This window comes from Bubalus kerabau, chromosome 9 (assembly GCF_029407905.1).
Source record: "Bubalus kerabau isolate K-KA32 ecotype Philippines breed swamp buffalo chromosome 9, PCC_UOA_SB_1v2, whole genome shotgun sequence".
Lineage (NCBI taxonomy): Eukaryota > Metazoa > Chordata > Mammalia > Artiodactyla > Bovidae > Bubalus > Bubalus kerabau.
Window position 1 is genome coordinate 74068693 of NC_073632.1, and position 27938 is coordinate 74096630.

At 35.2% G+C, this 27938-nt stretch overlaps 1 protein-coding gene across 4 annotated transcripts in view; it reads right to left on the bottom strand.

Moving 5' to 3' along the window:
* PTPRK (protein tyrosine phosphatase receptor type K) overlaps positions 1–27938 on the bottom strand; it is a 635100-nt gene that overhangs the window by 28141 nt on the left and 579021 nt on the right. Inside the window, exons 14-18 of one of the 4 annotated variants that reach the window (XM_055535592.1) lie at positions 17552–17687; positions 8656–8816; positions 6877–6912; positions 2277–2461; positions 492–579 (exon numbers count right to left, since the gene is read on the bottom strand). In XM_055535592.1, the coding sequence (XP_055391567.1) occupies positions 492–579; positions 2277–2461; positions 6877–6912; positions 8656–8816; positions 17552–17687 (606 nt within the window). Of the gene's footprint in view, positions 1–491; positions 580–2276; positions 2462–6876; positions 6913–8655; positions 8817–17551; positions 17691–27938 lie in introns of all 4 variants that reach the window. The other 3 variants (XM_055535591.1, XM_055535594.1, XM_055535593.1) reach the window with 3 other exon arrangements.

Here is a 27938-nt window from a genome sequence, read left to right on the forward strand (position 1 = left end):
TTTATCTCATGAATACACCTTGAAGACTTAATCAGGAGGAAGTCCCTAATGATAAATAACTTGGACCAAATGGGATTCAGGTACTGGCTCCAAGAAGGGAAACAAGGTATATGGAAGGAATAACACGCCCACCTTGAATGTGTTTGGTGGAAGAGTTATAGTAATTTAGCATGAAAAAAATCCTTCACATTCATTATCCTAATATTTTCAGTTGTTAATGACACCTCCAGGCATTTATGTGCAAACATAAAATCCAGCAGCACATTATCACAAGATGAAGAATCTGAGTCAATTAATGAGAATGATGACAATTTCAGAATTGCTGCCAATATCCAATGCTGTTATAATATTAAATAGGTTACTTTATAAACAGATTGCCATCCTCTGGGATTTTTTTTAAAGTTTAAAACCATAGAAGGAGTAACTGAAAATTTACTCTTTATCTTCTACACCTGGTTTTTACATTTATCAAGACTCATAAGAGAACTTACATGCTATAATGTTTCCATATCTGTTTTTTGTTCTATTTTGATCTTTTTTAGCTACATCCCAAGATGCTGACTGTCCTTCAAAGAAGCTCTAGAAAAAAGCACAGTTAACAAGCATACTGAATTTAATTCCTTTCCTTGAATCAAGTCTGTCTGTTTTAAAGACTAAAATAGTAAAAGCCACTTTCTCAGGGAGGAAGGGAGTCCTACAGCAGTAAACAAGATCAATTTTCAGACCTCAAAGCTTGTTTGTTGGACTCCTACTTGTTCATCTTGGATTGGACTGAGTTCAAATTGAGGACAAGAAACAACTTTAGGAGGAAAAAAGTAGGGGGGCGGGGAGCCTTGAAAGTATTTCAAATTTAACATCACTGCAGCTTTGTGAGATGGAAGTAGAGAAAGCATCAGAGACTTCAAAACTACTTTTAATGAGCATCTTTCAAAAATATGCTTCCTTTAGCATTTCTAACAGGACAAAGAAAACCTGTTTTCTCCCATAATTATTCATTAAATCATGTGCAATACATCACATTTTAGTTTCTTTGAATGAAGATCATGAAAAGGACTCAGTCTCCACAACAAGAGACCATATGAAAATTAAAAAGAGTCACCATCTCCAAGAATCTTGGAACAGATGAATTTGTTGATTGGTTTGATTACTGTATGCAGCAATTTAAAATATGGGTATAGATATCTTTTTGCAGAAAAACTTAGAAACTTTGCTCAGCACAAGAAAGGGGGTCTTCAAAGAGCCAATGGTCTTTGAAGTGAGGTACACAGGAATACACATGCAAGGAACAACAACAAAATAGTTCTGACAGAATATTGTAATTCCTTGTGCTATTTTGTTACCACAGCATAGTGTTTCCAGCCTATATCTAAAACCGACATTCAAAATTCAAAAATAATTTCATTCACTCCCAAACTAAGGCATAACAAGTAATCTGTAAATAAAAGGCGATGTTTAGAAGATTCCTTATGAAGTTAAAGGTATTATATTTTAGGTGGTCTTTCAAAGTAAAGTACTCCTTTGCTTCTTTCATTTTAACTGTGTGTGTTTGGTGGTGGAGGTACTTCTACACCCCAGAGTGACATTTCTCGTAAGTGAAAAGTAGCAAAAGAACTATTTCCTTTTTGCTATATTATGTACATTGGGATGTTTAGTTAAATAACTTCCTCTGTAGTATAATCTTGCTGTTTTAGTTTGGGTAGGAAGGGAAAATAAGGATGAAAGAATTTCCCACATCCTTTTTTGGGCTGCTTTTTGTTGTCTGCATTTGCAGTACTCTGTTTTTCTTCCCAGCCACCCTCAACCTATAATCCTCAAAACAAAACTCAGAGTGACAAGTAACACATTTAACACCCCTAGCTTGATCTTATTTTCAACAGAGGGTCAACACGCAAAGAGGCAGACAAGTATCCACTGCTTAGATCATTCAAATGGCAGAAACTGCAAAGGTACGCCAGGACTCAAGATACTCTGCTATGGATTTTTGAGTGGGGAAAACATAAGATCTAACAAACTGGTCTCTAAGTAGCATAGTAAAATAAATTATGGAATCCAACACTTTTATTAAAATGAATTTTGACCCAGCTATACCCCTAGGAAGTACCCTTTTTTCAATCCATCTACATCCTTCTCAAATGCCCACTTGATTGTTCATTGACAAAGGATTAGAGGGTCTACAGAGTATTCCAGTGTTGCTATGTAAATGGGAGGAAAAGCTGCTAAATTCTGTTGAGTATCATGGTTAGAAATAAGATTCAACATAGTATTGAAACTTTCACCTCATATTCCTCTTTGAACCCATAGCTGTCTGATGTCTTCATGAGATTAATGTGCTGCAGTAAGTCGGCTACCCTGATGGCTGGGTGCAGCTGTCCCGTCTGGTAAGGGGATTCTGTCCCCTCACACAGGTAGCGAGGTACATCAAGAAGACGACTGGATTCTGCTGTAGCACTGTGGTTCTCATCTGCCATGTTTCAGATTCCAGAAGATTAAAAAAAAGACAAAGTTACCTTGTTTAATATATATCTATGCAAAGCAGATTTTAAGATCTTATGATCTTTCTGATAATAGGAGGAAGAAAGAAATATAGTACAGACCTCGGGCAGCATCCCTATAAAGACAAAGCCTTTTACTTCAGCTCCAGGTAGGAGGTCAGGGCATATTATTAATATGTGTATATAAGCAAGACAACAGATGCTGTGAGACGTAGAGAAACAGCTGATTCACTTTAAAGAAGTATAAGTGGGAGATTTTGCTGAGTTTTGACTTTTTTCTTGTATCTGCAGTCATAGTAGTATATTGTGGGACCAGAAGATCAAGTTGTCAATTGGAGAGGTGTTTACATTGTTGATTAAATTGAACAAATTCTTTCCCACCCATATCCCAACCTCCCTATATAGGCAACCCATTCCCACTGTAGTCCTACTATGCCCTTCCACCTGGGACTTTTTACCATGAAATACTCCAGACCTATAAACTTGAACATTTTACAGAATCAGCCCATGGCCAACTACGTCTGCCAACCAGGTTACATGTGCATTTACACTTCATCTCTACTCCTTTGGTTTATTATTATTGCTGTTTTTTTATTGCTGATACATTTTGACTCTTCTGGTTACTGTGTACAAGAAACCTTGGTTTGTCTCTGGGACAAAATATTTAGATACTTTTTCTGGAATTCCTCCATGGCCCATCTTGGCTGAGTTACACAGCGCCTGCTTTACATTCCCATGGCCTTCTGTTCTCCTACATTCATTTCACTTACAATCTATTTTAATCATTTATTTCTTGATCTCTTTTTCTAACTGAACTGTAAATGCTTAGCATGTAGAGACAAGAGTCATATTTTTCTTTTTATTCTTAATGCCTGGTAAAAGCAGTCACTCAATAAATATTTCAATATTTCAATGAATCAATTAGTTACAAATCCATTAAATCCCTCACCACCCACATTTAAGTGCAGGCCCCATCCCAACTGTGTTGTTAGCTTAAAATGAAAAGAAACTCTTAAGTCTCTGTCATAAGAAGGAAGAAAAGAACAAGAACATTTTACCTCTGAAAAATAAATATTATTTTAATGACCATAGTGCTAATCATTACAACGAGAAGAAGCATGCTTATAATGATCACATTTAAACTTACCATCTTTAAAAAAGACAAATGTTTTAAGGGGTGTTACTTTGGCAAACATTATACTGCCATACTCATTAACAGAAGAGAAAGTAAACTCTTAGGGGAACTTTTGTTTTAATGATACTGCATACTGTAGAGAACGATATTTAGTTAACAGTTAAACATATTTCAAGTGCTGGTACATTTGCCTGTTCTATCACCAACTCTACAAATAGGATATGGCAAAAAATGAATTGTTGTCCCCATGATAAACATTTTTTCTTCCTGGAGAAGGAAAAAAAAAAAAAAGAAAAAGAACCCCACAATCAGATTTGTGTGCTTCTATAATTTAGCTTGATTGCATTTACTTTATTTTCTCTTACTAGGCTGAATGTAGTTTTTTCTTTTGCATTTACTTCTAAAACTCCACACTGAATTAAAAAAAAAATTCTGTTGGATTCTGTTGTGACCTAAAAATACCCAAAAGAATTGATGCTTTTTACTCTGGTTTCCCACCCCTCTACACACAAACATTTGCTAGCAACCATGATTCATGAGCGTTTACTATTTTTTCTATGAGATGACACTCAAGTGGTCTACGTTTGCTAAAATACTGCAATCAATAGACTGACATAAAGAAATATACATCTCCCCTGTAAAATTAAATCCAGAAGCCACTGATTGGGGCACTATCACAGAATATACAGCTTAGGATAAGAAGTAAAGAGAACAGAATGTCAGGAATGCAAAATGCAATCACCCAAGCTGGAATAAAGGTAGTCAGTGCTCTGTGAAGCAGACCCGAGCTCACATTGTACTTGCTGGAGCAGTGGAATATTTACATTTGTCAAAGGCTCAGTAAGAAACAGAGGATTCATCCGTATTCCAGATCTTACACGATTACGTCTCAGTATGAGGTAGACAGTGCCTTTTGCTTTGCATTAGGCTTTAACACAGTAGTACAATGAGCAGTATTTTTTAAAAATAATTACACATGAATTATTAATATCTATACATTTCTACCTCACCTCATTGAATTACCTAACAATGCGACTAGAAGCAAGAGTACATGTACTAATTATTATCCTTACTACACATTTAAGAATAACTTTAAATATTTCTTTGATGGAAAGGTCTTCTAGAGTTCTTTGCAATACACTTACCAGTAATAGGGACTTTAACCCAATGCAGCAGTAAAACACAAAAAAACAAAAATATGAATCAATACAAAAGTTTCTGACTTCTTTTTAAATCAGTAAGCAGATATTAATATCAAGCAATATTTGAAGTGATTTCAAAAATTGCTTTATAAATACAAAATCAACTGGATGTAAAACAACTATAAACACGGTGATTCCAAGAATGATGAAAAATGCAACAAATCATTTCTAAATTTGGTATGATTAACAAGCTATTTAGCTTTCAAAGAAGAAATATAAAAAATATCAACCAGCTTGACTTACAAAATGAAATAAAATGCACAATGAGTTTTTAAATGAATAGATTTATAACTCTATTGTGTTAACTCTAGCCTTCCTTAAAAATAAATATCCTCTTTCATGGGAAAATTATTACAATAATATTTTAAACTTTATATATTATCTCATTTTCTCTTTACTAAGCTCTGTGGAGAAGGTATGGTAAGAATTATTATATCATTTTATTGAAGAGGAATCAAAGACATTTTTCATGAATATTTTCGTGAGTTCATATTTGTGAGTTCACAGGAGGACTGAGACTTATTAGACCCAATTTTACATGTCTTTGAATATTACCATAATGAAATTTTAACAGGTAACTATCTTTTTCCTTGAATTTTTAATAACTTCATTGAATTTAACTTATGAGCTTGATGCTGACCTCATTCTACAGTGCTCAACAGAAGATGACATTTTCAGAGGAATTTGATGCCTCTCAAAGACCATAATTCCTGGCTCCTCCCTATATGATCAGGCCATCCTTTGGGGCAAATTCCCCAGCTCACTTCCCTGACCTTATTGGTGGGAATATCAAAGGGAGAGTGCAGTCAGAGACAGAAAACACTGACTTACAGATTCTTTTAGAATATACCCTTGTATTTTAAAATTTTAACTTTTAATAACTATTTTAGTCAAAAAGGTATATTTTACTTAACTGAGTTGTATTGTTATAACATATTTTGAAAATATAATTAAACATTGAATACGTTGATAATAAAAATATGTGTAAACTGATGTCTTATGTTCAAAGAAATTTAAATATAAAGCATGAGAACTGGGAATTTTAAAGGTACATTTATCTGGCAATTTCTACATTTCTCTGATTAAATCTTAAATATTAGAAGCACGGGGGACAAACTGATAAGACGACTCGTGAACGTACAAGCCAGCTGGTCATGAATCATTGCTGTGTAATTAGTCAAGGGATAGAGTACAAATCAAAATGAAACCCATTGTATTCTTAAATACATTGTTAAAGATTTATTTAATTTTACAGCTGAAAAGGTCTTATTTATTACTAGCAATACTAGCTGTCTTAGATGTTATACCCTGGTAGTGTTAGTTGCTCAGTCGTGGCCAACTCTTTGCGACTCCACGGACTGTAGGCCACCAGGCTTCTCTGTTCATGAAATTCTCCAACCAAGAATTCTGGAGTGGGTTGCCATTTCCTTCTCCAGTGTGGTGATAAATCTTGGCTTAATGTAAATTTTTTGACAGATAACACTTATCATGTAAAGTGCATATAGAATGCAAAACTCCATTATTAATACTGTAGCAATTTTACCTGCATTTATAAATTCTTAACTAAGACAAAACTAAAGCAAATGCACAAATGCCAAATGTTTACTTGGAAATGTATTCTTTTGTTGTTATAAAATTAGGAGGATTTAGAAAAATCCCTTTAAATCAGGTATATTTTATATATATACACTAGCGATTCTGGTAGCTCTGGCCCCTGAAATGTGTACATTTGGATTCATTCTACTAACTTGCATATATAAACATAAGTTATATATTCATATTAAGGGTCCTTGTACTCCAAACACTCCAAACCCCTAACAGAACCAAGAATTAAAGGATAAGTTGTTTTAAAAAAAGTATACCCAACTAATTTGAAATGCACTAGATCTAATTGGGTTGATCACAATTGCTCTCTTTGATAAAATCAGGACTACATTTTCAAAATCAAACTGCTTCCTGCCCTGTAAATACTGTGTAGACAAAGCTGTAACCCATGCAAGGAGGTGGGATCCATGCAAAAAAAGATGACAAAGAATTAGGGCCTCACCTAACACAGCAGTCGGCACAAGTGGATCATTGGGCACTGCAGGAAAACAAAGCTCATGAAGGAATATATTGCCCTAAAGTTGTATTTCATAGTCTTTTTTCCTTAAAATAGATTTATCATTTCTTAAGAAATATAAATATTAAACTTTCTTTATTACTATAACCTGCAAAGGGACCATTCTCTTTCTCAACTTGGGTTACCTCAAAATACCAGGAAAGGTACATCTATAATTATAGTTCAGTAGTCAGTCCAATTTTAAAAACCAAGAAGATTCAACTTCAATTTATAAAGATTATAAAATTAGGGGGGAAAATGCATTTAGATCTATCCAGTGAGAGGTACTTAGGTAATTATATTCATTCCACTTTAGCTAACTTTGGAAAATAGATGTAATCCTTTCTCCAAGTTCATAAGTGTATATTTTTAGATACACTTCTAAATTCAAACTTCATAATAAGGTATACAGGCATTAGATAGAAAAGCTTTGGAAACAAAAATTCTTTCAAATCTTTAATTGATTAATTTTAAATCAAGTGGTTAGAGAAATGATACATCTATACTTTTAGCAAAACTTTCAATAGCAACATTTTATGTTTTTCTCTATTATTTATCTTACAGTGAAAAAAAAATAGAACAGATCAGAAAGTCCTTATCACTACGAAAATTAAATTCCAAAATGACTCATTATAATATCCTTAACTACTAATGTGATATAGGTACATATCAGGGAAAATCATGGCCAATAATTTTTAAAAAGTTTGCACCAAGCTGAACATTTCAGAAAAAACATCCCCTTTTGAAAAGCCATAAATGCATAAACCTGCAAATACTTTATTTTCTCAGTCTTACCACTACATATTTTTATAATCTGTATCAAAAATAACACTTCTATTGTTTACTTCTTTCCTTATACAATTTTTCCCAAACTGGGATTTGTGGCAAATGCCTCTGTGAACACAAGGCCAAGGATAAACACAATTTGCTTTCCTCAAGTACCAATTTCACTTATTTATTTGAAGAGACAGTCAGGTAATTGAACTTAATTTTAAGTAACAAAATAAACACAGTGCTACAGAATGGGATAAACAAAATTCTAGAGAATTTGAAGATAAACAATAATACTGATCATGGGGCATTAAACAATACTTCAGAGGAACTGTTTTAAAAGATATGCCTCCACAGATAAACATTTGCAATTCTTAACATAGATGAGTGAATAGATGGATTTCACCATTCCCTGTCAATCCCTCAGTGCAAGTAAATTTTTGGATTTCACACCAGATACTTAACAGTATGTAGATTTCTTTTTTCTCTGGTTAACTTTTTATTACTGAAACTCTTGAGGCATCTATAGAATAATTAAATAGAATGACTTTTCCCATGCCAATAATTCCCAGAAAGAATTATGATATCTCATACCTCAAAAGACTTATGCTTACACAATGGAAGATTCAAATACAAAACAATTATAAATTCTGACATGAGCTAATTTTATGTAGGCAATCTATTTTAACTTAAAGCAATACAATTTGGTCTGAGTGGTGTATGAATGTCTCTTATAGTGATAAAATTCATACAGTTTGAAGTTAAACTAAATCAAATATCAAGACTGAAGCCTTCTGATAAACTCTGTTTATTCCATATCACTTTTTCTATTTCCAGTTTCTTCTTCCACTCTCTGTCTTATTTCTCCTCACTATTCAAAAGCTAATGTGTTGAATTCGAGAGAAATTAAATAGCTTTAAAAGTCATTGATCAAAATTTTGGTAAAGAACTTACATCTTGGACTAAAATTATGTTGGTCCATGAAGGTGATGGAAAGAGGGTCTTCTGCGTGCAGAGTGCTCTGATCAGCATAACTTCGATCCATAGCATTTACCATGTGTGTCATTTCCTGCCGGGTGTTCCCCATAGCATCTTTGCGTTTCTTAGCAAGCTTGCTGCCAAGACAAATACGAAAGGGAAACCTTAGTGTGTGGCTTGAAGGAGAACTGACACCAGCAGTAAGTAGTTCAGGAAAGCCCAAGGGTAAAGATATAGATTTGGTTTAGAAACTCTAAGAATATGTCATAATTTCAGGAATTAAGTTTGACATCCAAACAATATTTGTTGATTGCTATAAAACTGTTTTATTTGTCATATGGATATTTTAACATTCAAGCTGTCAACCCAAATGTCTCATCACTTCTTGTATTTTATCATTACAATAAATTATCATAAAGCATAACTATACTTTATTAAAACAGTAAGTAAATGCTTCCTTAGTAGTGTTGTTCAAAGAAAAGTTAATGCTAAATTTTGGTTTTCCTTCTGGGTGATTAACACGCTTGATCAAAATTTCAGAAGATGTTCTGTGGAAATAACATGACTACTTTTTCAAGTTTATTTTATTACAGTTATCCAGTTAAAATAGACAAACTCTATTCTTCACTCTTTGTCATTTTGTTCAGTAAAAGTGCAATGTGTAGAATTAACATTTTTAAATATATTTATATAACATTAATCCAAACCTAATCAGGAAATTTGTAGAATCAACTGCAGCTTGATACAAGGCAAACATTCAGGAATATATGGGGAAATTATGTACTTTATAAGAAAAGTACTTTGAGAAAAGTTTGGAAAATGCTGTGTAGAGGTATTATGCAAATGATCATAATATTGAATAATAAACATGGTCAGATCCTAAAAATATGTTTCGGAACCCCATGGCAGAGTGCCATCTACAGAATGGCCTTAAAGATGCAGTTAAACAAATGACACGGGAGATTTGGAAATGAGCAGAGTTAGACTTTTGAGCTCCTCAGACGCTGATATCTTTATCTTACATACCAAGGACGTGAAATACAATCTGGTTCGTTGTGAATGTTACACATGAAACATGCAATTAAAAAACTATTTAAGGTATATAAAATTCATCTCATATTAATACAAAGAAAGGGACTCTCAACGCCTATAGTTTGCCAGCTTATGTTCTAAGTTTATGGCAGCAGTTTAGAGGCCTTGGAAATATATTTTAGTTATTTTAAGAGTACCATTTCTCAGCTGGATTATTAACTAGGGTAAATTTTTCTGATTCTCATTAGTATCTGTACTAGAATAAATATACTGATATACTACACATATGTTTTAAAAAAGTTGTTTATTTAGTAGTTGTGTTTATGTCCAAAAGCTTTTCCTTTAGAAAATTAATCTATTAATTTGATAGCTACTCATGTGTAGGACATTTTTCTCTGAGAATTATAGTCCTTAGCCTCAAGCACACATACCCAACAATATCCAATATATTGACATAGCATATATGACACGTAAGATAGTCATAAACTAAGCTTTAGAGATGGAAATGGCATACGTTTTAGAAATAATAACAATGATAAGGATAGTACTATCAATAATAAAACAATGACAAAAGTATAACAAAAACTACCACCACCACTACCACGACCACTACATCGTCACAACCACCGTCACCACCACCATTATTTAGCAGCAATATTTGCTCTATTCATTGAAAGATCTCTTACCTCTTTTTTCTAGGCTAGTGGGCAAAAGCTCTGTAAAACTCCTAACAGGTTTTAGACAGGGAATATAAAAGTGTTGCTTCCCATAGTGAGACAGCACAAAGAAGGGTGGGGATTGTGGGGAATTGGAGAGCACTTTAGGGGGCAAATTACCTAAGTGAACATTGGCACTTGATCCCAGAGTAGTTTCTAATTTTAAAATTATTTTTAAAGAGAAGTCACGAATCTAAATATGTATATTTTCTTATTCTTTCAAGTGGTCCTATTTTTTGGAAGAGTGTATGTGAAATTAAAAGATGCTTACTCCTTGGAAGGAAAGTTATGACCAACCTAGATAGCATATTCAAAAGCAGAGACATTAGTTTGCCAACAAAGGTCCATCTAGTCAAGGCTGTGGTTTTTCCTGTGGTCATGTATGGATGTGAGAGTTGGACTGTAAAGAAGGCTGAGCGCCGAAAAATTGATGCTTTTGAACTGAGCATCAGTTGTGTTGGAGAAGACTCTTGAGAGTCCCTTGGACTGCAAGAAGATCCAACCAGTCCATTCTGAAGGAGATCAGCCCTGGGTGTTCTTTGGAAGGAATGATGCTAAAGCTGAAACTCCAGTACTTTGGCCACCTCATGCAAAGAGTTGACTCATTGGAAAAGACTCTGATGCTGGGAGGGATTGGGGGCAAGAGGAAAAGGGGATGACAGAGGATGAGATGGCTGGATGGCATCACTGACTCGATGGACGTGAGTTTGAGTGAACTCCAGGAGTTGGTGATAGACAGGGAGGCCTGGCGTGCTGCGATTCATGGGGTCGCAAAGAGTCAGACACGACTAAGCGACTGAACTGAACTCAACTGATGGGACAAATTATACATCACTAGGTCATAGGTTATTCTACAGCCTTCACTTTTCAAACTTACCTCCTAGGATAGTTCCAAACTTGCCTATAGGCTATTTGTTCTTCAGCCTACATTGTTCTTTTACGTCTAATATCTGGTTAACTTCCAATTCTGTCTTGCCTCATCAGGGAGACTTCTCTAACTGAGCATATACAACCTTTCTCAGACTAGGTTTCTGTGGTAGGTATTTTTAAAGCACCATGTTTTCTGCCTATAATAATACTTATCACATTATCATTGCAAGGATCCTTTTGTTTTTCCCACTGTGTGTTCCATGAAGGGAAGAACCCTCTGTATAGCCCTAGCACTCAGAGCAGTGTCCGGCACATAGCACACACTCACTAAATACTCGTTTGAATGGATGAATTAGGTCTCTTATATGCTCGGCACTTGTCATTTGTTAACTCAATTAATTCTCAAATCAATGAACTGAAGAAGGCATGAGATTTCTAATTGTATAGATGAGTTCACTGAGGCTTAGACAAGTTAAATAACTTGCCCAAAGTTATTAATCTAATATGCAGTAAAGATTGACCTGGTTCCAAGGGCTAAGCCCTTATACTATATCCAGTTACTTTTTTTTAATTGTCACATTACCATGTGTATTATAATATGAAGCAGTCACTGCTCTAAGAGTTAAACATTAGTTGTTATAAATTTGAGAAGAATGTGGATGTAGCACAAATGCTTTGCCATTTTAAAGTTTAAAAAAGAGTTGAAGAAATAGCTTTCAGTCTTTGTTTCTTTGATAAGAAGAAAGGATAAATTAATTCCTCAAAAATTCTGAGAGATTGACGTGGCTAAAAATAAGACAACTTGAAATTTGGATTAAAAACAATGTAAAAATTTGAAGACAGATAGATTGAAGCAAATGGTAAAGACGTTTAAATTTTGAGGCTTTACCTTAAAATATATAATTTAAACATTTTATGATAGAGAAAAAATAAGAAGTAATGAACTTGTCAAATGCATGACAGGTAAAAGTTTTCATAGCAATGAAGGACTTTTACTTTTCAGATTCACAAACCTTTGTTAGTAGATAGATTATGAGAGAATATATATAAAACCTTTGTTGATATCTGCCAACCATGTATTGTCAGCTTTTTTTTATACCTTAATCCTCACAACAACCCTGTGAGGTAGGCTTTAATTCAGGTTATTACAAAAGAAATAAATATTATCACCAGAGTTAAGTACTTTGATCAAGAACTGACAGTTACTATGACGATGCCAATGAATTTTTAGTTCAAAGATTACATCTGGTTTTCTTTTAAATTTTACTATAATTTATTTCTACATTTCTTTTAAAAACTGTCTAATTTAGATTTGCTTCACTAGATCTGTTTAAGCAGCTTTTGAAAACATAAGTCCGTTAAACTTTTTTCTAATTATGATTGATAATGCCAGGAACCCTAAGTACTTCAGTAATAGTATCAAAGCCTAGTACATAGTCTAGAATACAGAAATGCCACACGTCTATAAAAAGGCAATCTAATCCTAATATTATAGATAAATGGATGACTAATGGTAACCTTATTGATGTTCTCATAATTAAATATTTATTGATTCCTGCATGTTTGATATTTTGTCTCCATCTGAGAAACCAGCATATATAATGTATGTTTCAGGACAGTTAAGCAGATCATTTTGCAACTACTTGAGTTTGACAGATGTGCAAATGACTTTCATTATCAAAGCAGCCAACAGCATAAACTTCTGCAGGTGGATATATGGGTGGGCTATAAAGAGGAAAAGTGCTTCATCATTGTATGAAACGGTACATTTAATTACCTTTGGCTTCATCAAACATGATTTAACAAGGATATTATGATCCATCACAATAAGCTAGGAGCACTGTTACTTTACACCTGCTTATTTTATCAGATTTTGAAAAGCCAAATGTTTATAATATTTAAACTGTTGGCAGAATTCTGTTATAGTCATTGAGACTCTCACCAAATCTTTCTGCAAAGCTAACTTAAATTTACTTAGTGAAGTAAATACTGTGGGATATGTGCACCAAATACTTAATCAAAATCCTTGACTCTCAAAATTTGGTGGATCAAATATTGATCAAGCAATGACCAAGAACACTCTGTTGTATCATTCCTTTGGACTGAATGTATATGCTGGAATTTAAGGTAATAAGCTGAGAATGATTATTGAAACAGACTGGACAACACTCTCCTTCCTCATCAAGAGTAGCATTTCATATTTAAGCATAGGAGAGCTAAAACTTTGGAGCACAAAAAAGGATATTTAACACCTATTATGTTTTGTTTAGGTTGACAGCCTTTCTTTCTTTTTTCGTCTTGGTTTTACAAAATCATTTTCCTATTTAAGTCATAATAAATAAACTCTAAATTTCTTCTCTAAAAAGATTTTTTTATTTATCACTGCCACATTATAATTTTTATCCATTCGTTTTCACCAGAGCATACTGATTGCCTACATAGCTAAACCAAAGGTGTTCTGAAGTCACAACCCATCCCGGATTCCTGGAAATGTGGAGAGAAGTTATCACAGTCAGACCTGACCTGATTTGCATTCTGTGAAGACATTTTGAATGTTGTTCTATGAATATATCAGTTGGGTCATTTTTTCAGATATAACAGTGTGGCTCAGACGGTAAAGAATCCGCCTGCAATGGGGGAGACTTGGGTTTGAGCCCTGGGTTGGGAAGATGCCCTGGAAGAGGGCAAGGCAACCCACTCCAGTATTCTTGCCTGGAGAATCCCTATGGACAGATGAGCCTGGCGGACTACAGTCCATGGGGTTGCAAAGAGTCGGACACGACTGAGCAACTAAAGCACACACATGTAAAAATAGGTATTAGTGAATTGCAACCACTATCTCTACCGGATGAGCGAGATATCATATTGATAATGTACAGGTTTTACTTAAGTATGTAAATGATACTTTGGGCTATAGACTATGACTACTTATGGAAAATCGTAAATAAAAATTAAAAGTAGCTGAACATACAGAAATACAATATCCCTTTTTAAAAATAACCTATTAATAAAATAGGTTAATAAGTAAACTTTATAGCTTTAGAGTCCAGAAAAATATGTTTTTTGCAGTCATCAAAATTGCAAACATTCTGTTTTTTGGTTTGTTGTTTTTTTTGAAAAGGGATACTGCATCTTTAACACATGTAAAGTCGTATATCACCCATTTTCTACTTACAGGTAGTAGGAGTAAGAATAGTAGCTCCTCCTGGCAAGCAAATCACAGACAGTGGAAAAAGAGAAGCAATGGTGAATGAAAAGCGTGACTCTGTCACATTCAATAAAGCAGAAAAATGTGCGTTAAAAAGTAAAATAAAATAAAATAAAATTCATGTTTTTTTTTTGTTTGGATTTCAATTTGCTCATGCATTGGTTAGATATCTTTCGCCATGCAATTAAACAGACAGATACGCAATAGAAAATAAAATTTAAAATACATAATTTGGAAAAAATAACATGCTGACTTTTCTATAGCCAAAAAAATTGAAAAATTAAATGGATTGTGTATTTTTAACATGCAGTTAAGCATAATATCATCCATTACCATCTAAATGTCATGACAGATGGAATAGCTGTGTATAGAACTTCTACACTAAATTGACTACTTTTCTTTAAATACAAAACATAAAGATCTATTAGGTTAATATAGAATATATGCAGAATGACACATTAATTTCTATAAATAAGTCATTATATTTTATTAATATACAGGTACATACATATATTATGTGAATATACATATGCACCATATACTATATATGCACAAAGGCATTTCTACAGCAGATGTATGTGACCATGATATCATATACATTTACTGTACTGAAACATAATTTCAAATTTATGTTTGGAATTATTAATGTATTCATGCTGCAAATTTAAAATAATACATAACCAATGAAAAAATGGCATACATTTGGAAATAATTCAACAGTGATTAAATTAAAATGACTTTGCGTTTTGAAAGATGCAATATCCCTTTTCTTAGCCTAAAAACTTACTTTATATATACCCTTCACTGCAGAATTTTACTAAATTCCAAGCCATTTCTTTATACAACAACCAAAAATACACAGAAATTTTTTTCAACATGAGAAATATACCTACATATATTACTCCTAGTAAGAGATAAAGTCTCTTGAAATTAACAATTTCCCATAAAAGTAAAGATAATGCAAGGCTAAAATGATTTACTTTTCCATTATTTTTATTATAAATTTGTATATTAGCATATCATATAGGGAGACTACATGATATACTAAAATTGTTAACTTTGATCCTATCTAACATTGTTATAATACCTATACTTTGTGTATGTATAACAAACATATTTATGATTAAATCATACACAATATATGTGTGATATACTACATACAACTAAAAGTTATTATGAGGTTTCTTAGATACGTAAGGGATTCTTGGTTATATTATATAGAAGATAATATACCTAAGCATGTAACTTTATCTACCTATAAACTTGCAACTTCTCTAGTCCTAGAGGTAGTGATGAGGAAGAGAAAATAAAAAAAAACAAAAACCCTAGCATACTTTTTAGTAGAAGACAATCAATTAAAGCATAATTATGAAAACTCAAACATTAAACATTTTAATAGAGAGGCTCATTTATCCAACCATTTAAAATATGAACCAGGAAAAGAATCTGATGCATTAGGCAGCTTTAGAGAGTTGTCAGAGCATTTTAACCACACCAAAAAATCATGCTTCGAGATTGTTTTGATGTACTTTAAAAAATTTATGTTTCATTTTTGGTTATTTTTGAAACAAACAGCCACAGATTAGAAAGGCTACCACAACAAATAAGTGTTTTCAAATAATTAACCCATAAAACCAGTATTAACCCAATTTTAACGAAGACAAAACCAGAGGCCATTTTCATGTTTTCATATCCAACCTGAAGTAGCTGAAATACTTTTAACTCTAAAGCAAAGTTAACTCTCTAAATATAGAGAGTTTAGTTTAACTCTCCAAATATAAATTTAAACTAAGTAGAAACATAAGATCTGAAAGTTGTAGTCAATGGTTTTATTGATCTTGATTGGCAAATTTATTAGTAAAATGTTTAAACCTTCCTGTCTCAAATATGATATAATTTCCAACCACAGAGGTAGACAACAGCAAAAAGAGAAAGCACTATTGGGGAAAGCACGTATGTAGCTAATTTAACACAAAACACTATAATGCATACCTAATGTTTCTAATGCAGATGTGTCTTCTCCAACATATATATCTCCAGGGGGTAATTGTAAAGAGGCAATACATTAAAATAAACTCTTATGGAATCATTAAACATGTAGTATGAGTCATCTATATTATTAATGATTTATTTTGAGTACAAAATAACAATCAAAATAGTATATTATATGATTTACTATAAAGTAGGCAACATCTTTTATTATATTCAATATAATTAATGAATGAGAAATACATCTATACACCAATATTTTAGAACTATACTCAGCAAAGGTTTTTTAGTAATCCTTCCAGATTGTAATATTATTTAAAACATATGATTGGAAGGATTGGAGAGTTCCATTCATTTCTAAAGCAATGCCTTACAGATAATGATATTTTAATAGAATAAGAAAAAATTCAAATTATAAAAACTGTATTCTTTGCAATGCTTTCTGGTAGATGTATACCTTAATCTACCAAATATAATTCAATTTAAATTCCTGTAGGTCCTAATATCTTCATATAATTCCAGAAGATGGTGATATTGGTTGATATAGTATAAAACACTAATGCTCAATTTAAAAATTTGGTTCTTCATATTAAAGTGCTAAAGTATTTAGTCAGTGAATATTAATATACAACTTCATAAAATAATGTTTATATTTCTCATATCTTATTTGTAGTCAACATTTAGAAAAACAGTAAAAGTGCAAAATAATTCATAGACCAAATATCATAATAAACTTATTTTGCCATGTGTAATAAAAAAAACTTCAAAACATAAGATACATTAATATCTCAAGCATTTGAGGAACTTAATTCATACATTGATTTCAAGGTTAAATTGACAAAAGCATATTTTATATCCAAAATTAAAATGCAAATAACCAATTAGAATTTATTTTCCAAGCAGGAGAAATATACTTAGATGCTGGCAATATTGTTAAAATTCAATTATGTTGTTTATTCTCATTTAAAAAGAGCTCAGGGAAACAAAGAAGTGTCTGAAAACTAGTAACTGTGACATAAACAGTGAATGAGTGGGACAGAACAAAATCAGGTCTTACCTCTTTTTTACAATTAATATGACTACTAGGAGCAGGAGGATGAACACCAAAATCCCAGCACTAATTCCTGCGATTTTCACTACTCTGTCAGTCTGCTTGGCTGGGTCTGGAATCACTTCTGGTTCTTCTGTTGCTGCTGCTAAATGAATCAAAAAAATAAATTACTGAAAGCAGCTAATTATCACAGAAAGGAAAATTTTTCCCAGCTAAAGATTACTACAGAAAGACAATTTATTTTATTTGAATAAAAGTAACTGCAAAATATAAATATGGTAGCATGCTAAACTCCAACATGAGAGATTTAAGGTTAAGGGAAGTGTTTTTTGAAAAGGGATGTTGTTAACATAAAAAAAATAAAAGGAATGATGAACTATTTTTCTTCAAGTGTCCTTAAAAGTAAGGACACAGGATTTTTAGCCATGAGTATAGTGGAAAGAGATGCGGTTGGATTTAGAGATTCATTCTTTTACCACTTCATTCAACAATTACTTTTCTGCTCAGCTGCAAGGTGCCATGCATGACCCATTAAGGTAGTGTCCATGGCATTTATCTGGGACACAAAGGGTTACAGTGTAAGTGCTGGAGGTGTGAGTTTATGATATGATTTAAAAGATTTGAAATAAATCGCTGGTTTGGAGGAAGACAAGAATAACCAACGGAAAACAAATTTGTCAAGGAATATTTCACATCCTCTTAACAAATAAAATCCAGAATACAAACTTGAAAAACAGAACATTGAGAAAATGAAAGTTTTTTTTTAATTCTTTGTATCTCCTCACTTTCTTTCTCAAAGCAACCACCGTTCCCCACATACAAAAACAATTAATATTACAAATCTTAAACAATCTACAAGCTCCAGTAAGCCTCTGAAGACATTTTTCTTTTATTTGCCTTGAAAACCAGCAAGGAAAACATTATTATCTACATTTTACAGATTAAAAAAAAAACCTGAGGCTTAGAGATACGGAATAAATTGTAAATTCCTCAAGAACAGAGACAAAATCTAATACATCTTCTAAAGCAGCATTTCTCAATGTTTCCAGGTCCATGGCCCCTTCTTGCTAAGAATCAATGTGACAAGAGAACAGGTGATTCTTAGAATTACGCACATTTAGGAAACTGCCTTAAAGCAGTGTCAAGAGATGATGGCTGAATGAACAAACAAGGGGATCCCTAAATCTGATCTCAGACCTTTCTAGTGGATAATTAAATTCCCTTTTAACAAGTATCCATTTTTCTATATTCAATCCTTTCTTCTTTAGCTTTTCTCTCGGCTTCTACTTTCAACCTCTTCTTTCTCTACAAACCCACACATTTAAATATCTGCTCCAGTGTTTCAACTAGACACAGTCTCCTCCCAAAGGGGACTGACACAGGTTAACTTTTAATTTATCCAAGGAGTAAATGAAAAAGAACAAATAAATCCAGTATCAGTATCATTTCATAAAATGGCAATTTAAAGGTAAATCAGTAGGAAACATAGTTTGAAGAAAAGTGTTACAGAGAACACAGTTAACTCTCCAAAGTAAATCACTATAACCATCTTAACATATTATTTCGATTGGATAGGATAAAATTCCCCATGGACCAATATCTGATAATTATAATTCTCAAGAAAGAAAAGCAAGCCTTCAGTTGTTTCTTCATTAAGCAAGGGAGTTATCCTTTCTGACGACACTTGCCATATATCCAGCCTTCAGGGAATTTCCAATCTCAACTAGAGGTTCAGTTCAGTTCATTCGCTCAGTCGCTTCTGACTCTGAGACCCCCTCGGACTGCAGCACGCCACACTTCCCTGTCCATCATCAACTCCCACAGCTTGCTCAAACTCATGCCCATCGATTCAGTGATGCCATCCAACCATCTCATCCTCTGTCATCCCCTTCTCCTGCCTTCAATCTTTCACAGCATCAGGGGCTTTTCCAGTGAGTCAATACTTTGCATTAGGTGGCCAAAGTATGGAGTTTCAGCTTCAGCATCAGTCTTTCCAATGAATATTCAGGACTGATTTCCTTCCAGGATTGACTGGTTTGATCTTCATGCAGTCCAAGGGACTCTAAAGAGTCTTCTGCAATACGACAGTTTAAAAGCATAAGTTCTTCGGTGCTCAGCTTTCTTTATAGTCCAACTTTCACATCCATACATGACTGTTAGAAAAACCATAGCTTTGACTAGTGGACTTTTGTCGGCAAAGTAATGTCTCTGCTTTTAAACATGCTATCTAGATTGGCCATAGCTTTTTTTTTCCCCAAGGAGCAAGCATCTTTTAATTTCATGGCTGCAGTCACCATCTGCAGTGATTTTGGAGCCTAAGAAAATAAAGACTGTCACTGTTTCCATTGTTTTCCCATCTATTAGCTATGAAGTGATGGGAATGGATGCCATCTTAGTTTTTTGAATGTTGAGTTTTAAGCCTGCTTTTTCACTCTCCTCTTTCACTTTCATCAAGAGGTTCGTCAGTTCCTTTTAGCTTTCTGTCCTAAGGGTGGTGTCATTCGCGTATCTGAGGTTATTGATATTTCTCCTGGCATTCTGGATTCCAGCTTGTGCTTCATCAAGCCCGGCACTTCGCACGATATACTCTGCTTATAAGATAAATAACCAAGGTGACAATATACAGCTTTGATGTACTCCTTTCCCAATTTGGAGCCAGTCCTTTGTTCCATGTCTGGTTCTAATTGTTGCTTCTTGACCTGCACACATATTTCTCAGGAGGCAGGTAAGGTGGTCTGGTATTCCCATCTGTTGAAGAATTTTCCACAGTTTGTTGTGATCCACACAGTCAAAGGACTTGGTGTAGTCAATAAAGCAGAAGTAGATGTTTTTCTGCAACTCTTGCTTTTTCTATGATCCAACGAATGTTGGTAATTTGATGTCTGGTTCCCCTGCCTTTTCTAAAACCAGCTTGAACATCTGGAAGTTCATGGTTCACGTATTGCTGAAGTCTGGCTTGGAGAATTTTAAACATTACTTTACTAGCGTGTGAGATGAGTGCAATTGTGCAGCAGTTTGAACATTGTTTGGCATTGCCTTTCTTTGGGATTGGAATGAAAACTGACCTTTTCTAGTCCTGTGGTCACTCCTGAGTTTTCCAAATGTGCTGGCATATGTGCAAAGTGCAACACTTTCACAGCATCATCTTTTAGGATTTGAAATAGCTCAACTGGAATTCTATCACCTCCCCTAGCTTTGTTCGTAGTGATGCTTCCTAAGGCCACTTGACTTTGCATTCCAGGATGTCCAGCTCTAGGTGAGTGATCACACCATCATGATTATCTGGGTTGTGAAGATCTTTTTTGTACAGTTCTTCTGTGTATTCTTGCCATTTCTTCTTAATATCTTCTGCTTCTGTTAGGTCCATACCATTTCTGTCTTTTTGTGCTCATCTTTGCATGAAATGTTTCCTTGGTATCTCTAATTTTCTTGAAGGATCTCTAGTCTTTCCCATTCTACTGTTTTCCTCTCTTTGTATTGATCACTGAGGAAGGCTTTCTTATCTCTCCTTGCTATTCTTTGTAACTCCCCATTCAAATAGGTATATCTTTCCTTTTCTCCTTTGCCTTTCACTTCTCTTCTTTTCTCAGCTATTTGTAAGGTCTTCTCAGACAACCATTTTGCCTTTCTGCATTTCTTTTTCTTGGGGATGGTCTTGATCACTGTTTCCTGCACAATGTCACAAACTTCTGTCCATAGTTCTTCAGGCACTCTGTCTATCAGATTTAATCCCTTGAATCTATCTGTCACTTCCAGTGTATAATCGTTTAGGGATTTGATTTAGGTCATACCTGAATGGTCTAGTGATTTTCCCTACTTCAGTTTAAGTCTGAATTTTGCAATAAGGAATTCAGGATCTGAGCCACAGTCAGCTTCAGGTCTTGTTTTTTGCTGACTCTACAGAGCTTCTCCATCTTCAGCTGCAAAGAATATAATCAATCTGATTTCATTATTGGCCATTTGGTGATGTCCATGTGTAAAGTCATCTCTTGTGTTGTTGGAAGAGGGTGTTTGCTATGACCAGTGTGTTCTCTTGGCAAAACTCTGTTAGCCTTTGCTCTGCTTCACTTTGTACTCCAAGGCCAAACTTGCCTGTTACTCCAGGTATCTCTTGACTTCCTACCTTTGCATTACAGTCCCCTATGATGAAAAGGACATCCTTTTTGGTGTTAATTTTACAAGGTCTTGTAGGTTATCACAGAATTGTTCAACTTCAGCTTCTTCAACATTAGCGGTTGGGGCATATACTTGGATTACAGTGATATTGAATGGTTTGCCTTGGAAATGAACAGAAATCATTCTGTCATTTTTGAGATTGCACCCAAGTACTGCATTTCAGACTCTTTTGTTGACTATGAGGGCTACTCCATTTCTTCTAAGGGATTCTTGCCCTCAGTAGTAGATATAATGGTCATCTGAATAAATTCACCCATTCCAGTCCATTTTAGTTCACTGATTCCTAAAATGTCGATGTTCACTCTTGCCATCTCCTGTTTGACCACTTCCAATTTGCCTTGATTCATGGACCTAACATTTAGGTTCCTATGCAATATTGTTCTTTACAGCATCAGACTTTCCTTCCATCACCAGTCATATCCACAACTGGGCGTTGTTTTTGCTTTGTTTCTGTCTCTTCATTCTTACTAGAGTTATTTCTCCACTCTTCTCCAGTAGCATAATGGGGACCTACTGATCTGGGGAGTTCATCTTTCAGTGTCCTATCTTTTTGCCTTTTCATACTGTTCCTGGGGTTCTCAAGGCAAGAATACTGAAGTGGCTTGCCATTCCCTTCTCCAGTGGACCATGTTTTGTCAGAACTCTCCACCATGACCCATCAGTCTTGGTTGGCCCTATACTGCCTGGCTCATAGTTTCATTGAGTGAGACAAGGCTGTGGTCCATGTGATCAGTTTGATTAGTTTTCTCTGACTGTGGTTTTCATTCTGTCTGTCTTTTGATGGATAAGGATAAGAGGCTTATGGAAGATTCCTGATGGGAAACTGACTGTGTGGGAAACTGGGTCTTGTTCTGATGTGTGGGGCCATGCTCAGGTAATCTTTAATCTAATTTTCTGTTGATGGTTGGGGCTGTGTTCCCTCCCTGTTGTTTGACTTGAGGCCAAACTGTCGACCCTCGCCTCCTGGAGACCCACAGGCAAGTCTGACTCAGATTGAATTTCTTACCACATTTCAAACTACATGTTAAGGTTCATCAATTCATCAAAACATGCATTAAATATATTGGAGATCTCTTCTTTCCCAACAGCCACGTTAGGAATGCACATGTATGTCACTGTGCATGTTTATGTAACTATATTTACATATTTATCTATGTATACATAGATATTCAATAAAAGCAGGGGGAGTATATTTCAAAGTTGGATATAAAACTAAAAGGAATATATTTATTGTTTGCAATTGTCAAATTGGATTGGCTTGACACAGTTACTGCTTGAGATAGGGAGACAGAATGTTTGATGTAGAAATCTCTAGAAGAAACTTTCGGGCATGCAACAAATCATCACGATTCACAATTTAAAGCTTACTCTAATAAGGTTCTATGTTACACATGCCTTTCAGCTGCTGCTGCTGCTGCTGCTAAGTCACTTCAGTCGTGTCCGACTCTGTGCGACCCCATAGACGGTAGCCCACCAGGCTCCCCTGTCCCTGGGATTCTCCAGGCAAGAACACTGGAGTGGGTTGCCATTTCCTTCTCCAATGCATGAAAGTGAGAAGTGAGACTGAAATCTGTCAGTCGTGTCTGACTCTTAGCGACCCCATGGACTGCAGCCTACCAGGCTCCTCCGTCCATGGGATTTTCCAGGCAAGAGTACTGGAGTGGGGTACCATTGCCTTCTCCGACACATGCCTTTCAGAGGGTAAGCATAATTCCTTTGTGATTTTCTGCCCTAACTCCCAGAATTAATCTTTTTGCAATGCTTTGGAAGATTATTTCTTGTTTAATGAGGTAAATCTATTTTTAATATAGCTTTTTAATTCAATTAAACAAATGCTATTAGGAGATAAACTTACAAGGATATTATGCTCTAAGTAGCACATGTTATATTTCATAAGAATCTTCAGAACTACTAGGATCAGCCAAAGGTAGACAACTCTCACCATATACACAGTATGAACAGCCAGCCTTAATACTAACTGCGATTAGTAATTATATAACAAAAGTGACATGCAGGTGATGGCTAAACAATTTCAAATACAGAAGATTGAGAAGTTTTAGAAGTTTCATTTAATAACACTGATTTTCTCATGAGTTAATCTAAACATATTTCCAGAAATAAAAAGTCAAATCTAAAAGTAAACTTCTGACCAAAGATACTGAAACCCTGCAGGTGTATTCAGGGTGCAAAGTAGTGAAACATTTATAATTTATTATGTAAAACAGTGTTACTACTTTAAAGTCATAGAATATATGTCCTTATAAAACACTGGACTTCAATTAATATTTACCAAGTAGCTAAGGAAAAAAAAACAAAGCTTCTTCATCTGAGTTGGGTAAGACAGCTTGTTTGTCATGATTACAAGTCTTGTGCAAAAGAGTTGTTTGTCAATGCTTCAGTTCAGTTCAGTTGAGTCGCTCAGTCGTGTCCGACTCTGCAACCCCATGAATCGCAGCACACCAGGCCTCCCTGTCCATCACCAACTCCCAGAGTTCACCCAAACTCATGTCCATCGAGTCGGTGATGCCATCCAGCCATCTCATCCTCTGTCGTCCCCTTCTCCTCCTGCCCCCAATCCTTCCTAGGATCAGGGTCTTTTCCAGTGAGTCAATTCTTCGCATGAGGTGGTGGCCAAAGTATTGGAGTTTCATCTGCAGCATCAGTCCTTCCAGTGAACACCCAGGACTGATCTCCTTTAGGATGGACTGGTTGGATCTCCTTGCAGTCCAAGGGACTCTTAAGAGTCTTCTCCAATACCACAGTTCAAAAGCACCAATTCTTCAGCACTCAGCTTTCTTCACAGTCCAACTCTCACATCCATACGTGACCACTGGAAAAACCATAGCCTTGACTAGACGGACCTTTGTTGGCAAACTAATGTCTCTGCTTTTGAATATGCTATCTAGGTTGGTCATAACTTTCCTTCCAAGGAGTAAGCGTCTTTTAATTTCATGGCTGCAATCACTATCTGCAGTGATTTTGGAGCCACCCAAAAATAAAGTCTGACACTGTTTCAATGCTTCAAATCAGTATAAATTTTCAGTGGAGAAGGCTAATCAAATTCTTCAGGAAGATATGACTTGGTGATTGTTTTCCATTGATTGTGAATCCTCCTCAAAGTCTTTAGTTATGACTTATTATTACCAACAGCATTTTTTATTAAATGTCTGCATAAATTTATTACATTAGATACCTTAATCACATGCATTTCTCCAAGTTTTTGCCCTACTAAACCAAGGAACATAAATATTCTATTTAAAATCATTCAAGCTTAGAAGATTCATTAATGGAAACACAAGCAGTAGCCCCTAAGTGAGCATTTTCTATTTTCTTCAAAGAGAGCAAAAAGCTGTTACAGTGACTGCACCCCTGAGCCCCGTTTATAATTGATGCACATGCACAAAGGCAATGTGGAGCACCTTTTTCAGAAATGCTTTCCTTTGCCATAAATCTTTACCTTTTTTATCTGCCAAAGAATATTCCAAAAGTCCCCAGAGTTCTGAAGCCAAGAGCAGCATAATTCTTTGGACAGCAGGAAAATAACTAAGGCAGTATTTTATGTTTATGGAACAAATTTATGAGATGCATTTTTGGGGGGCAAAAATAGTTGAAGTAACTTTACTTAGGTAAAAAACATACAAATACCTAAAAAATACATAAATTTAATTAAGAAAATTACACAATAGCTGCAATCATACAAGTACAATCCATCTTCACGATGGATATTAAAGAGAGAAGCCTCTAAGTACAATATATTAGGTGATCTCATAGTGTCTTTAGAGACATCATCATACTGCAAATCCTCCAGGTATTTCAATAATGTTTTCTCTCCTCTTCAGTTATAATTCTGGAAAATTGTTCATACTTACTTCCCAGTTATTACTTATAACCAGGCTGATGTCCCCCAATGGCACCAATCCACCATCACCAATGTCTCTAATGACTGACTAGTTACTGAGTTCAGTGTATACTTATTTCACTCAACCTCTTGATAGCATCTGACACTGCTGTCTACTCTATTTTCCTGAAACATTCCTTCCTGGGGCTTCCATTATTTGATCATCTCCCAATTTTGCTATGACGCAGGCTTTTTCTTTCCAAATCTCCATTGTGAGTCCCTCCCTAATTTCCTTTATTTTTTTATTTTATTTTTTTAATGGGTTATGGTTTTTTTTTTAATTTTATTTTATTTTTAAACTTTACATAATTGTATTAGTTTTGAGTTCCTCAGTGATGACCTGGAACCTCCTGACACAGGTTTCCATACTTTTGGCTTGGTGATTTCATCTGCTTCTATCACTTCAGTTGCTATCCCTGCTGATCACTCTCAGATCAATATACAGTAGCTGCCTCCTTCCAATTCAGTTTCATTTTCTACTGTTTTAGTTACCTATAGCACACTGTCATCCAAAAATATTAAATGGGAAATTCCAGAAATAAATGATTGATAAGTTTTAACTTGCACACTGAGTAGCATGATGAAATTTTGCACCATCCCAATCCATCCCACTCAGAAACCCTAACCATCACATCCTCAGCTCCTGACATTCAACCATCAGCTTCATCATGGCTGCATGACTCAGGATCATCCTAAGCAGATGATCCTCCTTCCGACACATCACTAGAAGGTCAATAGTAGCCTAATGCTAAGACACAATGTTTATGTCATTTATCTTGCCTCATCTTATCAAGCAGGCATCTTATCACCTCACATCATTGCAAGAAGGGTATATGCCATAAGATATTTTGAGAGAGAGATATATACCACATTCACATATCTCTAACCAAGGACTCCAATCTGAGTTCCTGACCCATGTAGTCATTGGATTCTTTTATATGTCTGCCTTCAATGTAGGAAAGTCACTTTCAACACACCATATCCAAATCTGAACTCATAATCTTACCCTTACATCAGTTCCTCCCTAGTGTATCTACACTTTCAGAAGACACAACTTTCTACACAGCGTTCAAACAGAAAGCTGAGCATCATTTTTGAATGTTCCTCTCTCTCCTTATATCTAGGATTAACATATAATTTATCATTCAATTGGAATGCATTTGAAAGTGAAGGGGGATACTCAATAATCATGACAGAACAAAAGGCAAAAACTAGAATTGTCCTGGGCAAACTGGCATGCATGATCTCTTGACATTTTTTCCCCTCATATAATTAATTGCAAAGTACTACTACTTAAGTATTTCCTGTCTCGGGTGCTCAGGGCCTGTGCACTGGGATGATCCTGAGGGATGGGATGGGGTGGGAGGTGGGAAGGGGGTTCAGGATGGGGGACACATGTACACCCATAGCTGATTCATGTCAATGTATGGCAAACACCGCCACAATATTGTAATTAGCCTCTAATTAAAATAAATAAATAAAAAAAGTATCTCCTGTCTCTACTTTTTCTATCTCCACTGCTACTGCTGCTGCTAAGTCACTTCAGTCATGTCCGACTACTACTTAACTCTAGTCAACATCACCCTTTACCCAGATTACACAGAAGCCACATGTTTTATCTCCCTGACTGCTGCTGCTGCTGCTGCTAAGTCACTTCAGTCATGTCTGACTTTGTGCGACCCCACAGACGGCAGCCCACCAGGCTTCCCCGTCCCTGGGATTCTCCAGGCAAGAACACTGGAGTGGGTTGCCATTTCCTTCTCCATTTCCTTCTTCCTTTCTTCCATGAAAGTGAAAAGTGAAAGTGAAGTCGCTCAGTTGTGTCTGACTCTTTGTGACCCCATGGACTGCAGCCTACTAGGCTCCTCCATCCATGGGATTTTCCAGGCAAGAGTAATGGAGTGGGGTGCCATTGCCTTCTCTGCTCCCTGACTGTATTCTCTGCCTAATCCACATCAAAACTCACATTGCAGCACAAAGTCTTTCTAAGACTTCAACTGTATCATGTCACTCCTCTAACTAGAACTCTCCAAGGCTTCCCATTGTGGTTAAGTCCATGAACGCAGGGACCATGTATTATTTTGCTTACCACCATATTTCTAATAGGGCCTGGAAGGGTGTAATAGTACAAAATATTGGCAGAATAAAACTAAACTTGCCTATGGTTGATTATAATGATACAAAGAAAATCAGTTGTCTTAAAAAAACACAAGGATATATATGACCAGGCATAAATGTTGGTTTTTTTTGGGGGGGGGTGGTTTTTGAGTACTGACATAAGATGAACTTCTTATATAGTTTTTAGGAATAGTAAGTGAC